Genomic DNA, 15661 nt, shown 5'->3' with positions numbered 1-15661 from the left:
ACCATCTTCAGTCATTGTCTTGCTGGCTGCACATCCATAATGCTAAACAACACTTCGATAAACATGTTTGTTCCCCAAATTTCTGGGTTTTTCCATTGACTACCTTTCCTAAAGGGGGATTTCTGACTCTAAGGGATCAGAAGTCTTTATGACTTTAAAAGTCTAAAAACATATTCTTTGACAGTAATTTTCTTTAGACTTTTCTGTTGGTTATACTGTATAGGGTTTTTTTTCAAGAGAGCAAATGTAGCCCTGGCCAGTGTCTCTCAGTTGGTTGGGTGACATCCCATGCACCGAAAGGTTGCATGGGACAAGTTGCTGGCTCGATCCCCAGTAGGGGTGTGCAGAAGGTAGCCGATTGATGTTTTGCTCTCACATCAGTGTTTCTCTTCCTCTCCCTTCCTCTCTCAAAAAATCAATTTTTAAAAAATATTTAAAAAAATAAAAGAGCACATGTGCAAAAGCATAAGTAAGTCTATCCTCCTGACCCAGTGGTCTCTTCCAGTTCCCCCTGAGGACAACTGTCAATTTCCTGTATATCCTTCCAGAAATATTCTGCAGATATTGTATATATCTAATTTTAAAATATAAATATTATTATACCCTGTTCAGCATCTTGCTTTCAATTTTCATTTTTTAATTTAGGATTATGAAGTATACCAAAGAAGCATAGGGAATTGCACCACCCCCAGCTGCCCCCACCCCCCACCCCATAGTCCACCACACATTATGATTTTGCTCTGGCATCTCTTAGGGCTTTCTTGGAGGTCGCCCAATGTCAGTGGAGCACCATACAGGGGAGTCAGTTATTGATTATATACATACACCATTCTTTTTTTGTTTTGTTGTTTTTATCTTTTTTCTTCTTTTTCATACACCATTATTGGGCCTGTTCCCAGCTCTGGGATATTAAGGGTATTACTGATTTTTTCCTCTTAAATAATCAATATGGAGGTAATATCCCACTTTGTATGTCTGCCTGGAGAAGGCATCCAAACAAAGGGAAAAGCTTGGCTTTGGCTTAGTTTCAAATACACCTGCTCAGCCACACTTCCCTGGCTGTGTGACCTGGGGTCGGTTCGCCCCCCTCCTTGCCCATCTGTAAAATGGGCAGGCTGTAGTAATCCCTCTGTCTTATAGCTAGCTTCTGGGAGTGCAGGCGGAAACTAAAGACTTAGTGGGGCTTTGTTTCCCAACGCCCGTAGGCAAGAAGCAGCTGGAGCGCCCACGACTGCCGCTTGAGCTTCTAATTGTTACCCGCCCCTTTCCCTGACCATGCTGGGGGCGGGGCGGTTAAAAATGTCCCTGTGACGTCAGCGCGCGCGGGGCCAATCCCCCTTCAGGCCAGGCGCTAACTTATTTACATGGGTTGCCGGCTATTGGTCCGTTAGGCAAATGCAGGCCGTCCCAGCTTTTTAAAGCCGCCGTGTAGTTTTAAAAGATGCGGGGAAGCCAGAACATGATGTCATCGCAGCGCAGGAGCTCGGGGCTGACGTCATATCTGGGGAAGTTGCTGGCCCAAGACTGTAGGGCTTTCCTAACCACTTGGACTGGCCTAAGAGGACGCCTCAGCCTGGTCGAAGATCGGCCCCGTTACAATTCAGTGTCCCAGATGGTGCCCTGTCTCCGAGGAGGGAATCATGACAGTAAGTCTGGGCCGTGGTTCTGTCGGCGGGACCCATTTTTCCAACAGGGAACCAGCTTCAGAGGCGCGACTGGCTCGCGAGTTTGCATAGCAAGTTCGAGTTGCAGCTGATTGGTCTTGCCCATCTCCGAGTCTCTGATCTTTAGCCCGGTGGCCCCGCCCCTTGCCTGTGATGGCAGCTGTCACTTTAAGAGCGTTGGTGAGAGCGAGAAGAGTATTTTTTTATTTAATTTATCAAGATGGCGGCCCATTCATCACGTGCCTAGTCGCGGCGAGTGATTGCCTCTCGGGGCCCCAGCGGGGCGGAGCTCGCAGCTTGGGGCGGGGCTGCCGCGGGCAGCTGCCTGCTACTGTTTGCCTGAACCTCCCGGCGCGCCCCCGCGAGGCCCCCTCCCGCCCCGCGCGCGACCCCGCCGCTTCGAATGTTGTGAATCAAATGTTGGGTTTGTTACATTCCGCTGGCGCCGCGGACAGTTCTTAAAGGGCCAGCCGCCGGCAGCTGCGCAAACCTGCCGCGTCCTGCGCCGCCTCTCAGTGCCGGAGGGCCTGGGCTGAGAGAGGCTGAGCGCGCGTGGGCCGCGCGAGGCAGACGCCAGCGGACGGACAACAAAGAGAGAGGGCCCCGGAAGGAGCCGGACTGCTCCCGGACCGGGGTGGGGAGGGAGCACATTGCGCCGCAGGGCGGGGGCTCTTAAAGGGTCCGGGCAGACCCCCCCACCCCATCACCGCCCCCTTGCCCGTCTTGGCCGCCCCAGATCGGGAACAAAGGCATCAACGTGTGTCCAGGAGGCTGAAGGTGAGTCGGGGCCAGAGCCCTCAACTCCCGATTTCCGCATCCCTGAGAACTGCTGCCCGCTCCCCTGGGACTGGGGGCAGTGAGATAGCTGGCTCCGCAGGGGTTAATCACGGGCGGTCCGGCGGGGGGCAGCGAGACCTCTAAGATCAGAAACACCCCCTCCCCGAGAGCCCCAGTGCCTGGACGAGTCTCCCTTCTCCGGAGTCTGAGCGCTGCGGTTGGAGAGGAAGGAGCCGCCCCCTCCCCCTGCCGCCGCCGCCACTTCCTTTGTTGTTGCTTTTGTCTCACGCGGAGCACATGGTCCGGGATCCTCGACTCTTAAAGTCACAGCGCTCTTGCTCAGACGCCGCAGTCTGGCCTCCCGCCCCCTTGTCCTTCCGAGCGCGGCACAAAGGAGTGAGATGGAGGCGAGGGAGTCTCCTCTCCGGGCGGCGGTCCGCACCTTGACATCCCATCCCTGGGAGGGGTAGCTGAGGACGCTTCCCATCGCCCCGCAGCCTGCACCTGGCCCGCGTTGGGGGGGCTGCCGCTCAGGGACACCGGTTTCCTACCCCCCTAATGTGACCGCCTGGATTCTTGCATCCTGTGCCGTCTGATTTCATTTGGGCACTCTGGGAGGGAGAGCTTTCCATCCCCGTTTCACAGCTGTGGCAACTGAGGCTCACAGAAGCGAAGAGATTTCCTTGCGCAAGGTCACCCTAGGAGTCCGGGCTGGAGGCTTCTCACCTCGCTTCGTTCACTCAAGCTTTCAGGCTGACTTTGCTGAATCTGCAAAACGGCACCTGGGCCCAATTAACAGGACATGGAAGGGACTCCCTAGACCCAGATGGGGTAGCTGCTAGGGCATGGCAAGTAGGGGTGGGCATGGAGGCAAGGTGTGGTACCTGGTTCCAGGCAAGATTGCGGGTAGGGATGGGACCCTCAAGATCCGTTTGCACAGACCTCACTGAGAGGACAGCAGAGGAGTGTGGGAAGGCAGAGCAGTTTGGGGGGGCCACCCTTGCTGTTGACCTTGAGCAAGTTGCTAGCTCTCAACCTAAGCCTCTCTCACTTCTCTTTCTCTTCACAATAGGGCAAGTCACAGTCCCCTTCAAGAAGCTCTCCTGATCTGTAGGGCCTGGAATAGAGAGTTGGGATTAGGTGGTTTTTAGGGTTACTGATGCAACTGGGTCGGGGATTGAAGGAATCTGAGCCCAGGGGCTCAGCCATGACCAAATTTGTCCCTTTCTGGCTTTGTAGCTTAGAGCAAGTTACTTCCTTTCTTTGGGTCTCAGTTTCTTCAACTATGAAGTGGGTGTGTCCCCTCTTTGCTGCCTCTGTTCCTAGTAGGACTTTGGGAATCAGGGGCCCCTCGATTGTCAGCAGGGGTATTCCCTAGGGAGGCATATTTCCCAGCTACCACCTGCAGAGCTTGAAGTGGCCCCTGATTTCTGCTTGGAGGGTGGAGTGGAGGTCAGCCTCTCTTATTTTCTAACTAGAGGCCCAGTGCATGGATTCGTGCACTGGTGGGGTCCCTCAGCCTGGCCTGCGGCCTCTTGCAATCTGGGACCCCTTAGAGCAGCGGTTCTCAACCTGTGTGTCGTGACCCCTTCACAGGGGTCGCCTAAGACCATCGGAAAACACATATAATTACATATTGTTTTAGTGATTAATCACTATGCTTTAATTATGTTCAATTTGTAACAATGAAAATACATCCTGTATATCAGATAGTTACATTACGATTCATAACAGTAGCAAAATTACAGTTATGAAGTAGCAACGAAAATAATTTTACAGTTGGGGGTCACCACAACATGAGGAACTGTATTAAAGGGTTGTGGCATTAGGAAGGTGGAGAACCACTGCCTTAGAGAATGTCAGACTGCAATCCGCACAGGCAGTCCAACATCCCCTGAGGGATGCAGCAGTGTGCAGTAGTGCACAGAGCAGTAGGGGGCGGGGAGGAACCCTGAGCCCCCTGAGTCCGGGCTGGGTGCCTCGCTGCTCCCACTGTGGGAGCGCACTGACCACCAGGAGGTAGCTCTTGCGTTGAGTGTCTGCCTCCTGGTGGTCAGTGCATGTCATAGTGACCGGTCGTAATGGTCGCTCAGACCTTTACATATATATATAGATAGTGATTGTTCACACCTAAACTTTACAAACCACTCTTACCAGGGCCTGTGAGCAGCACTTGCCAGTCCACTGGAGGTGTTCATTAGGCTGTTCCCACTTGACAGATGAAGAAGCTGAGTTTCAGGGAGGAGAAGTGAAATGCCTAAGACCCTGGCTTCAGAAGTCAGGGTGTCCTGTGTCCACAGTTAGAGCCCCTTCTGTCTGCTGCTCTGGGTACTCGGCTCCTTGCTACTTCCCTTTCCTGAGAAGGGGGTGTCTGAGGGGCTGGCCACAGAACAGATTCCCGTGGGCCTGGGCCTCTGTGGGGTCCACACCCTGAGCCTTGACGCTGCCCAGACTTCAGCGAGACAGCCTCCCACAAGAGTAACCGTGGAGGCCATTGCCTGGGTCGTGTCCCAGTGCACTTATAACTCCAGCCGACTGGCCTTGGACCTCACCTCTTGGAACTTCACTATCCCTACTTCTGAGGGTTGCAGTAAGGACTGATCAAGATGACAGACACATGGGGAGTATTGTAGTTACTGTTGATACTCTTTATCAGTGGGACTGGGCTCCCAGCATCTCTGAAGTCAGTGAGAGCAGAGGTTCCCAAACCTATCTGTGTTGTAGAAGCTGCTGGAGAATTTGCTACAAAGTCTAGCTGCCCTTGTTCCCCAGCCCTATAACGACTCTGACCCAGGAGTCCAGGGGCCTGTTGTCTCCGTTATTTGGAGGTTTCCACTGAGTCTCTCGGCCTTGGCTTGCAAGGCTAGATTGTCAATGGGAATCAGGGAGGTGGTATATTTATACGCATGTGTGAGGGTGTGTACTTGACCCACACCAGGGATCGCAAACCCGGTCACCTGTGGTGGGGAGTGTTCCTGGGGTGACTCATGCTCCAAGTAAGGGGGGGCCAAGCATAAATGAGGGACCAGTGGAGCGAGATTTTCTGGCCCCTGACCATCCAAAGGCCGGAATCATGTAGCCTCCCAATTTTGAATTATTGGCACTAGCTTCACAACACCAGACTGGCCTTGGCCCTGGATGGTCGGGTCTCCGGCGTGCATTATTACCACACTAGGCCGGCCAGTAGCAGGAGGCGTGAATTCCAGCCTCTTCCTGGGGTGGCCTTGGCAGGACGCTGTCCTGTCAGCTGGAGAAGAGCCTTGCTTGCAGGTTCGTTTTGAGAGTCAGGGCTTCAAAGACCTCACGATAGAAATGTTTAGCCACTGTTGGCAGGAAGGAACGGGTGCTGAGGGGACAGTACACTGCTCCCTGGCTGTGTCAACAGGGAGGTATCAAGGATTCTAGAGAGTTTTGTCACATGGAGAAGGGGCGATGGGGGCCTTCCTGGAGCAGGAGCAGCAGAGGCCTTCAGCGTGGGGGCCTGACAGGTTTCAAAGCTTTCCCTGCGGGGCCTCATCCCAGCCTCTGGAGTTAATGAGTATCCCCCTAACTTGTCCCACCTGGACCCCTAGTTCCCAGGGAAGGTGCAGACCTGCCACACCCCATTCCTGCACAACTTCCCCCCTTAGGTTCTGGCTTCCTCTTTTTTTCCTCTCAACAAGTCCCACCTCCCTCTTGGAGGCTGTGTGAGCACCCCCCTCCCCCAGCTGCATTCCAGACCTACCTGACCAACCAAGGTGGCTGGCCTCTTTCAGCGCCTCCTGGGATGCCCTTGGGCTGGACCCCTCCCTTGGGGGCAGGGTGCAGTGAGGGGCTGTGGTCAGCCCACCTCCCAGCCTTGACACTTGGGCAAGTCCCTTCCTCTCTCTCAGCCTCAGTTTTCTCTTCTGTAAAATGGAGCAAACAATACCTTCTTTGAAGAAGTCACACATGGGTAGGCACTGTGGGAATGGGTTATGGAAAGAAACAGGTACAGCCAGGTCTGTACCTAGATGGACCCCAGCGAGAGAAGGAAGGAAGGTGGCCGGGTAGGACCTTGTCTCCTGGGGGCAGACTGGGAGCCCCCAAGGGCAGGATCTGGGTCAGAACCTCTTACCTGGCAATAGTGGAAGGAAAACTGGGCCCCACGCCTGATTGGAATCCCCCCTGAGCCAACTAGATGGAAGGGAGGAAGCTGGAGTCCCCCCTGAGCCAACTAGGTGGAAGGGAGGAAGCTGGAGTCCCCCCTGGAACCTTGCCTGCCTGGGGACCAGAGCTAGAGCCTCACACCTGAGTGTGGCCTGAAGGCCCTGCACTAAAGGAGCCTTACCGAGGCACCTGGCCCGGGAGCCGGCTGGTCGGCCCTCTGAAACTGCTGCACCCTGAGGGAGCTCGGGTTCACTTTGGAGAGCAGAAGATTGAGGCCTGGGATCCTTGCAAGCCAAGCCTGACCCCGTCTCTCAGCTCTGAGCCCCAGTGCCAAGGAGAGGGCTCGACCCACCCAGAGTCCATGTGCCTGGGGAGCACAGGGGTGGGAGTGGACATTGGTGGCCCCAGAATCAGACAACAGAGGTTTGATTTTTGTCTCCCGGGCCCTTAATGGAACAAGTGGCTACACTTCTCTATGCTTCAGTTTCTTTCTTTTTGACTCCTAGGGTTGTGAGCCCGGGCCCAGCCCCTCCACCCCTCTGCCACCCCTGATGCGACCATGGGCTCTGGCAGTGACTAGGTGGCCACCCTCCACCCCTGTGGGCCAGCGGCGATTGTCTGCAGGACCCGGTAGCACCCTGGCCCAGCTCCGGGGAAGGTAGGAAGGAACCTCCCAGTCCTGCAGTCCCTGGAGCTCCTGGTACTGGGGCTGTCAGCTTGGGCCGGGGCACAGGGGCCAGGGGTGGTGGGCACGGGCCCTGAGCTTTCTTCCTTCCCCAGTGGGTAGTGGCCTTGGCTCCTCTCCATGCTCTGTGAATGAGTGTGTCCCCTCAGTCCTACCCGGGCCTCCTCTCTGTGGTGCAGCCCTGGCCGAGAGGGCCGCCTGCCTGCCCAGGATGAGCGCTTACCCTCCCAGCAGCCTCCGCCCCGACCACCACACCTCCTTGTAGAGGAGCGTCGAGCCTCGGCTCCTGCCGGCGGGAGCCCCCGAATGCTGCACCCAGCCTCCCAACAGAGCCCGTTCATGGTTGATCTCCACGAGCAGGTAGGCAGAACACCCCCTCTCCAGCCCCCCGGCCTCTGGCAAGCCCATCTGTGAAACAGAGGTGACAGAGCCCTGACTTCCCTTTGCTTAACTCCTTGCATGTTTAGGGAGCCATTCTTAGCCCTGTTTTATAGGTTGTAAATTGAGGCCCAGAGAAGGGAAGGGCCAGTCCGGGGCCACACAGTGGATGAGTGGTAGAGCTGGAAGCCCCTCCCAGGCTCCCAGAGGCTCTCTGCCCTTCGGACTTGGGGCAGGGGGGCAGCCAGGTCTGTACCTAGGTAGGCCCCAGCTAGAGAAGAGAGGGCGTGGCCCGGCAGGACTTTCTCACCTGGGGCAGCATCATGGCCGGGCTTCCTCCCTTCAATTCCCGGGTTTCTCTCCACCCACAGGTGCACCAGGGACCTGTCCCTCTGTCCTACACAGTCACCACGGTGACGACCCAAGCCTTCCCCTTGCCTTCAGGCCAGCACATCCCTGCCTGCAGTGCCCAACAGCTCCCAGCATGCTCCGTGATGTTCAGTGGGCAGCATTACCCACTTTGCTGCCTCCCGCCCCCGGTGAGTGAGGGCCTCCACCTCCCACCCCACCCCCACCCCACCAAAAGGCCCGTGGCGGAACCACCAAGCTTATACACCATGCAGGTTGTCAGCACCTCCCTGGCTCGACCACAACCCTGTACCCCAGTGCCTGCCAGTTGGAGCCCCCAGATGCTCTACCTAGCCTCTCAACAGAGCCCATTTGGGGTAGTAACTGTGGGCCTTAAGAGTGTTGTGTCCTGCCTGGGTGGCCTAGGCCAGGAACCGGCAGTGGTCCAGAGCGCTTCAGTGGGGGCCTGTTGCTGTATGGGATGGCCCCTGGCCCTCACCACAAGCATAGGTCCAGTCCAGAAGAACATTTTCCAGCTCCTGCCCCTTCTCTCGGCAGCTGATCCAGGCGTGCACCATGCAGCAGCTCCCTGTGCCCTATCAGGCCTACCCCCACCTCATCTCCAGTGACCACTACATCCTGCACCCCCCACCGCCAGCCCCACACCCCCAGCCTGCTCACATGGCGCCTCTGGGGCAGTTTATATCGCTGCAGACCCAGCACCCGCGTATGGTGAGTCTGGGCGATGGGGCCGATGCTAGAGGAGGTGGCATGGGGGGCAGGGGTTTCCCTGTCACTGGCTTCAGCTGACCCACCCCTGCCTCTTATAGCCCCTGCAGCGGCTGGACAACGACGTGGACCTTCGGGGGGATCAGTACCCCCTGGGGAGCTTCACCTACTCCACCTCTGCCCCAGGCCCGGCCCTCTCCCCACCCGTGCCCCTGCAGTACCTGCCCCACGACCCACTGCACCAAGAGCTGTCCTTCGGTGTGGTGAGTGGCACCCCCCAACCCCCAGGCTCTGGGGCAATGGGAGCCAGGTACACTGACTGACCTGTCACCCTCTCACAGCCCTATTCCCACATGATGCCACGGAGACTGAGCACCCAGAGATACCGCCTGCAACAGCCGCTGCCCCCGCCGCCGCCACCACCACCACCACCCCCGCCACCATATTATCCCAGCTTCCTGCCCTACTTCCTGTAAGTACCTGCACATCTGCCCCCAGAGCCATGGTGCTCTATTCTCCTGGGGCCTCCTGTGGTTAGACAAACGCAGCTGTGGGGTCCTGGGGCCTCTCAGGTTATCTGCACCCCAGCAGACCACACACACACACACACACACACACACACACACACACACACACCCCAGCTGGGCTTTCCTCTCCTGCAGCCTCCTGGGGCAAACACTGGGGCCCCAGTTCCTACTGACCTTGACCCCCGACCCCTGCACTTGTCTTCCCTAGCTCAATGCTGCCAATGTCGCCCACAGCAGTGGGGCCCACCATCAGCCTGGATCTCGATGTGGATGACGTGGAGCTGGAGAACTATGAGGTCCCATGGAACCCTGTCCTGGGAGGTGGGGGCTTGGGGACCTCCAGCTCAGGCCACTGCTGACCCCCCCTCCTGCCCGTCTGCAGGCCCTGCTGAGCCTGGCGGAGCGGCTGGGAGATGCCAAGCCTCGAGGCCTCACCAAAGCGGACATCGAGCAGCTTCCAGCCTACCGCTTCAACCCAGACAGCCATCAGTCGGAGCAGACGCTGTGCGTGCTCTGCCCCACCTGCCGAGCACAGATGGGTTGCCAGGGAACCCTTTCCTGGGGAGGGGAGCAGGACGCGTGCTCTGCCATGAGCCTTCCCTCAGCCCCCGCATGGAGGTGACATTCTGTGCCCTCCTCCAGGTGTGTTGTCTGCTTCAGCGACTTCGAGGCGCGGCAGCTGCTCCGAGTTCTCCCCTGCAACCACGAGTTCCACACCAAGTGTGTGGACAAGTGGTTGAAGGTAATGCAGCCCAGGCCGCTCCCGGGTGGTCCTCAGGTGGTGAGGGAGGAGGGTGGGCTTGGGGGCTTCCCTCCTCATCATCCAGAAGTTCTGGCTTATTCAGGGGGCTGCTTCCCCACCAGGCAGCAGACAGACCTGGGTGGGATGGGGACAGGTGCGAGCGGGCTCTGACGTGCCAGCTGTTTCTTCCTCAGGCCAACCGGACGTGTCCCATTTGCCGGGCCGACGCCTCCGAGGTGCCCAGGGAAGTTGAGTGAGGCCCACAGCTGCCCATGAGAACCCTGCCCGAAGCTCTGGAAACTCAGGGGGGAAGGGGAGGACCCAGGGAGGATGGGGAGGTAGGGCCCAGGCCTGTCCCATTGTTCCCACCTGTATATCCAGAGCTGGTGCCAGGGTCAGGCCCAAGAGAAGCCCCTGCAATAAGCCCCTGCATTTGCCAAGCTCCAAAGACTCCGTCCCCAGTCTGCCTGCCAGTCCGCCCACCACGGAGCTGCCTGAGTGTCCCTATTTCGTCTCCCTCCCGTTGGCCCTTGGTTCCGTCTCCTTTTCTTGACAGCACTGGGACCCCGGGGTCTTGCCCCCATTGTGGCTGGTGGAGATCCTTGGCCCCGGATGGGCAAAGGGGTCACAGTCCTGGGACACTTGGTTTCCTGCACTGAAATAGCATGCCCTCTCCCCAGGTGGCACCAACAGGCATGGACAGACAGTGGCACAGGGCCATTTCCTGAAACCCGGGCCTGGGTTTGACCCCAGACTCAGGCAGCCAGCCCTACCCAGCCTGCTGTGAGGGGTGGGTCTGGCTCCCCAGAGGACCCTCACCCCAGGCACAACATTCCAGCCACACCCTCCGGGCTAGAGGGCCTCGGATCCAGCAGCCTCCTGTGCAGGGGGGACAGGCCCTGAACCTGGGCAGCACATACCCTGTGGGGCCTGGGCTATGCCAGGGAGAGTGGCCTAGGTTCTGGCAGCCACTGCTCCCTGGCAATGACGGGGTCCAGACCCATGCCCAATTTCCCCTCTGTCATTCTGCATGAACGTGAAGAGTAGCAGTGTTCCTTTATTCATTTGGCCCAAAATCACGTGTGGGATTTTGGGATGTGGATTTTTAAACAATTTGTTTTCTTTTGGTTAAATGGGGGGTATTAGGGACCAACCAGGACTGAGTGCCCAGGGGGCAGGGAATGGTCCAGTGGTGCCGCCTGGTCCACATGCATGTGTGCGGCTGGGGCTGGGCCCGGCGGCCGGCGGTCACAAGCGGAGTTAGGGGTCTGTGCTCAGCTGATAACTGCCATGCACTGTACTGCACACGTCCCCAGAGCCTACCGGGACCGTTTGCTTTTCAGGGCATTTCTCCCTCTCCAGCCAGGGCCTGTCTCCCACCCACTGGGGCACGTCTCTTCCATGGAAGTCCTAGGAGGACAGGGACCAGGGAGGGCGTGGGCCTCACCTCCAGGGGCCCCCTCCCATCCTGAGCCCTGCCCTCCAAGGTCTGGGGGAGGCCCCCGTAGGGTCTGGCTGAGCTTCCCTCCCTCTCCCTCCTGGTCCCTTTGCTGTCCTGCCCTCAGCCGAGGTTGCTGCCCAGAACGAACTGCGTGTGGGGCCGGCACATCCTAGCAGGCAGCCCCTGGCGCCTGCTGCCTCAGGGATGCTCCAACCACCCTCGTTCTCCCGCAGCGGCCCTGGTTCCCGCCTCCCCGGCCTGCCATGGGGCCCCATCAGCCTGGCCCCACCCCCATGGAGAACCCAAAGTCTTACTGTATATAACTCCAGGTGATGTTTCTATATTTATAGCAGTGTCAAAACCCCACGTATTTTACACAGAGAACCATCCTTTCCAACCCCTCCCTTCCCCACCCCAAAAAAGGTTTCCAAAACCCTGTGGTTCCTGGGGCAGGCAGAACAGGCTCTCGGATTGTATAGGCTACAACAGTGGTTCCAATGAGCAGCTATTGAGGGGGGGTGGGAGGAGAAACAATGTTTTAAAAAATCATTTTAAAAAAGATTTATAAAACAATTATTTAGGATGTTTGTGATTTGCTGACCTTGCTCTAGATGCCATGTTACCAATGATTTCCTGTGGTGGGGGCTTGTTAATGTTTACTCTTATTTACCAACTTCTGGCCTAGGCATGACAGTGGGCAGCATCCCCCAGCCTGGCTGGGCCCAGCACCTGTGTTCTGTGTTAGAAGGGTTTTATATATATATATATATGTAACTACATATACATATATATATATACACACGCATATAAATATATGTAATTTGGGGGGCCTGTTCCTTGCACATTTTACAGTTACCTCATTTTCCCCATGTATGTATTTGAGAAAATGCTAATATATAGAGAAAAAAATGGTTCTTAAAGCTTAAATGTGTGGTTTTTTCCATTCCATTGGATTCACATTGGTTTGTAGCATTTAACATAACTAGTATGTTGTAATATATATATGTGTATACTGATTGAAATTTTTAACAGATTTGTACTTTTTTTAAAATGAAAGTTGCTAGTTCTGCTTGACCAAGTAGTGCAATCATTATTTTTTTTAATATTGTTGCTGATTTCAGAGGGATATTCACTAATAAATGTATGATGTATATCAAGTATTGCCCAAGCTGCCTTTGGCTGCCTGTGTTCTTTTGGTGGGAAGTGGGGGCGGGTGTCATTCTGAGAGTGGGGCGGGGTGGGGATGAGCTGGGCAGAGAAGGTTGTTCTTGAGGGTACCTCCTGGTGAGGTCTGCCCGCTGGCTCAGTGGTTACTCACGCACACGCCATGAGGCCGGAGTCTGTTAACAAGGGGCAGGATTCCGTTTGGTGTGAGGAAAGCTTCCCTTTTGATCTGTCATTTAAATTCTGGAGGTAGGTTCTTCAAACATGACTGGGTCAAGGCTCCCTTCATCTAGAACTGTTTCAAAGAAGTTCTTTCTGTGTAGTGGTTCTTGGTAGCTCTAGCTCAGTTTTCTGTAGGTTAGCATAATCTCCATGGGAAAATCATTTATCCTGGGATTCTAACTATTTCTGGGATGGAGGCTAGTTGTCAGGGAGCTACAACGGCATCATTTGCCTGGCCTGCGCTCCACACCCACCACCCTAACCTGACCCCACTGAGGCTACATGGACTAGAGCCCCTCATCCCCAGGCTCAGTGGGGACAAGGGCCTGAGAGCCAAGGGGGTGGTGGGATGATGCACTCTTCCTACCATGTGGACTGGTGCTGCAGGAAGTAGCACGGTCTGGAGCAGGAGCAGTGAGCTGGGCTCTGAAGACCTGGGAACTTGTGTCTGTGATGCCATGCTCTGTGGCCTTGGTCAGGGCACTTCCCTTTGAGCCTTTGGGGACAGAGTCAGTTGAGTGATATCCTAAGTGTGTTTCAGAGGGAGTCCTGTGAAAGCATGATGGAGTTTGTACAAAAAAAGGGGGTGGGGGGCTCTGATCAACTAAGTTTGGGGAAGTCCACGTTGAAGGTAGCGGGCCTGAATGGCAGGGCTTTCCTGAGCCCTGGCTGTGCAGGCATGTGTTGTAAATCTCTGGGAGCATTAAATCCTGTGGGCAGCATTTCCATTTGGCCACATGCAAGGCTCAAGTTGCATTATCTGGAACACATTGGGACATCGTGGACTAGACCAGTGGTAGCAACTGAGTTCCCTAGGCCCTGGACAGAAAATTGTCAGGTGAGGAAGTCTCAGCTTTTTTCAGTACTTCAAGAAATCCTCAAAATACTGGGAAAGAAAAATCACATGTTCATATCAATTGATGCAAAAGAAGATTGCCCAAATTCATTCATGATAAAAACTCAGCAACCAAAAAATAAACTCAGCAAGCTATGCTGGCCGGTGTGGCTCAGAGGTTGAGTGTTGACCTATGACTGGGAGGTCACAGTTCCATTCCTGGTCAGGGCACATGTCTGGGTTGTGGACTCAATTCCCAGTAGGGGGCATACAGGAGGCAGCCAATCAATGATTCTCATCATTGATGTTTTGATCTCTCTCCCTCTCCCTTCCTCTCTGAAATCATTAACAAAAGAAAATGGGAGAATCAGGATAGCCCTGTCTCTCCACTCCTGCATTCTCCAAGTCAGCAACTCCACTTTGAAAAGCTGTAATGGAGGCCTCTCTTTAGCCTCTTCTCCTCCATCCCAAAGGTGGGCATCCTGACAACCCCGACCCACAACTGCCCTTGACCCACCCTTTTTGAGGCCTGGTGTTCAATTCTAGGACCTACCCCCTCTTCCAACACATCAGGAGTGTGAGTTTTTTTTGTGGGTTTTTTTTTTAAATCCTCACCCGAAGATATTTTTCCATTATTTTTAGAGAGAGTGGAAGGGAGGGGGGAGTCAGAGAAAGAGAAACATTGATGTGAGACACATCAATTGGTTGCCTCCCACATGCACCCCAACTGGGACCAGGGATCAAGCCTACAACCAAGGTATGTGCCCTTGACCAAAATCAAACCTGGGGCCCGTCAGTCTGCAGGCCAAACCAGCTAGTGCAGTGGTCAGCAAATTCATTAGTCAACAGAGCCAAATATCAACAGTACAACAATTGAAAATGCTGAAAGGTATCCTTTAAGAAGAGGAAGAAGAAAAAGGTAAAGATACAAATTATGAACAACAAATACACATCTATCAACAAGTGAATCTAAAAATCAAGTGAATAATCTGATGAACAGAATAAACTGGTGATTATAATAGAATCAGGGGCATAGAAAGGGAGTGGACTGACTATTCTCCGGGGAAAGGGGTGTGGGGGATGCGGGAAGAGACTGGACAAAAATCGTGCACCTATGGATGAGGACAGTGGGCGGGGGCGAGGGGGTAAGAGCAGAGGGTGGGGGTGGGAACCGGGTGGAGGGGAGCTATGGGGGGAAAAAAAGAGGAACAACTGTAATAATCTGAAAAATAAAGATTTTTAAAAAATAACACAGTACAATGATTGAAATTTTTTTTGAGCCAAATTTTTTAAACTATATACATAGGTACATTGTTATTAACTTAATTAGGGTACTCCTAAGGCTTAGTTAGGAAGAGCCACACTCAAGGGGCCAAAGAGCCGCATGTGGCTCATGAGCCGCAGTTTGCCGACCACGGAGCTAGGACAACACATCAGTTTTCCCCTTAAATTAGCTAGAGTGGGTTTCCTGTTTGTTGCTTGCCAACTAAAGCCCTCTGAGAAAAGCACTGAAAGGTAAGAGCTATGTGAGAACATCAGGTGTGTGCACGTTCTAGGTGTCCTAATTGGTATACCTTACCAATAGTGATTATATTGACTCTACTCGCTGGCACCTGGGTTATAATGAAGCCAGTCTTATCTGTAATTCTGAAAGACTAGAATCATACTGTATAGGTAGGTACTTGTCTCTCTGGCCACCAGAGGAGTTTGAAAAACTGACAGCACATCCTTTAAACCAACCGGTGGTTGCCAACCGGTGGTCTGTGGACCACTGATGGTCGGTGAGGTCTGAAAAGTTGGCGACTGCTGCTTTGAACTATGTATTTGAGTATCAGTCGTCTCAGTCTTGCTTTAAGTGGGAAAGTACATGATGTGTCTGTGGAACAATCAAGAGGCCTGTGTGACTGAGTGCACCATGTGGAGGAACAGAGGGAAATGAAGCTATGAAGCTCCCCAGGGCCCCAGAGCCAAGGACCCGGGCTTCTGGGCTGGGGAGCTGGACAAAGGAGGCACTGAGAACT

The 15661-nt window shown here is 54.8% G+C and overlaps 1 protein-coding gene across 3 annotated transcripts; it reads left to right on the top strand.

Annotated features, from left to right (window-relative positions):
- The first annotated feature begins 1471 nt into the window (after positions 1 to 1471).
- RNF44 (ring finger protein 44) lies at positions 1472 to 12587 on the top strand. 3 transcript variants are annotated; one of them, XM_036313193.1, is made up of 11 exons: positions 1472 to 1646; positions 7076 to 7227; positions 7404 to 7614; positions 8004 to 8171; positions 8548 to 8712; positions 8811 to 8972; positions 9051 to 9181; positions 9445 to 9532; positions 9619 to 9740; positions 9879 to 9978; positions 10173 to 12587. In XM_036313193.1, the coding sequence occupies exons 1-11, from the start codon at positions 1641 to 1643 to the stop codon at positions 10233 to 10235; spliced, it is 1368 nt and encodes a 455-aa protein (XP_036169086.1). In that variant the 5' UTR covers positions 1472 to 1640; the 3' UTR covers positions 10236 to 12587. The 3 variants fall into 3 exon arrangements, with proteins under 3 accessions (XP_036169086.1, XP_036169085.1, XP_036169087.1); XM_036313192.1 differs by having other exon boundaries at positions 1474 to 1646; positions 8539 to 8712; XM_036313194.1 differs by having other exon boundaries at positions 1476 to 1646; positions 7434 to 7614; positions 8539 to 8712.
- The last annotated feature ends 3074 nt before the right edge of the window (positions 12588 to 15661 follow it).

The sequence above is a fragment of the Myotis myotis genome, unplaced genomic scaffold (assembly GCF_014108235.1).
Source record: "Myotis myotis isolate mMyoMyo1 unplaced genomic scaffold, mMyoMyo1.p scaffold_m19_p_6, whole genome shotgun sequence".
Lineage (NCBI taxonomy): Eukaryota > Metazoa > Chordata > Mammalia > Chiroptera > Vespertilionidae > Myotis > Myotis myotis.
The sequence above is the reverse complement of the archived record's forward strand: the minus strand, read 5'-3'. Positions and strand labels throughout refer to the sequence as shown.

Coding starts and splice junctions, on each gene's coding strand:
- RNF44 (XM_036313192.1), top strand. Junction 7,228..7,403: donor CTGGCCCAGCTCCGGGGAAG/GTAGGAAGGAAC, acceptor GTGTCCCCTCAG/TCCTACCCGGGCCTCCTCTC. Junction 8,172..8,538: donor TTTGCTGCCTCCCGCCCCCG/GTGAGTGAGGGC, acceptor TTCTCTCGGCAG/CTGATCCAGGCGTGCACCAT.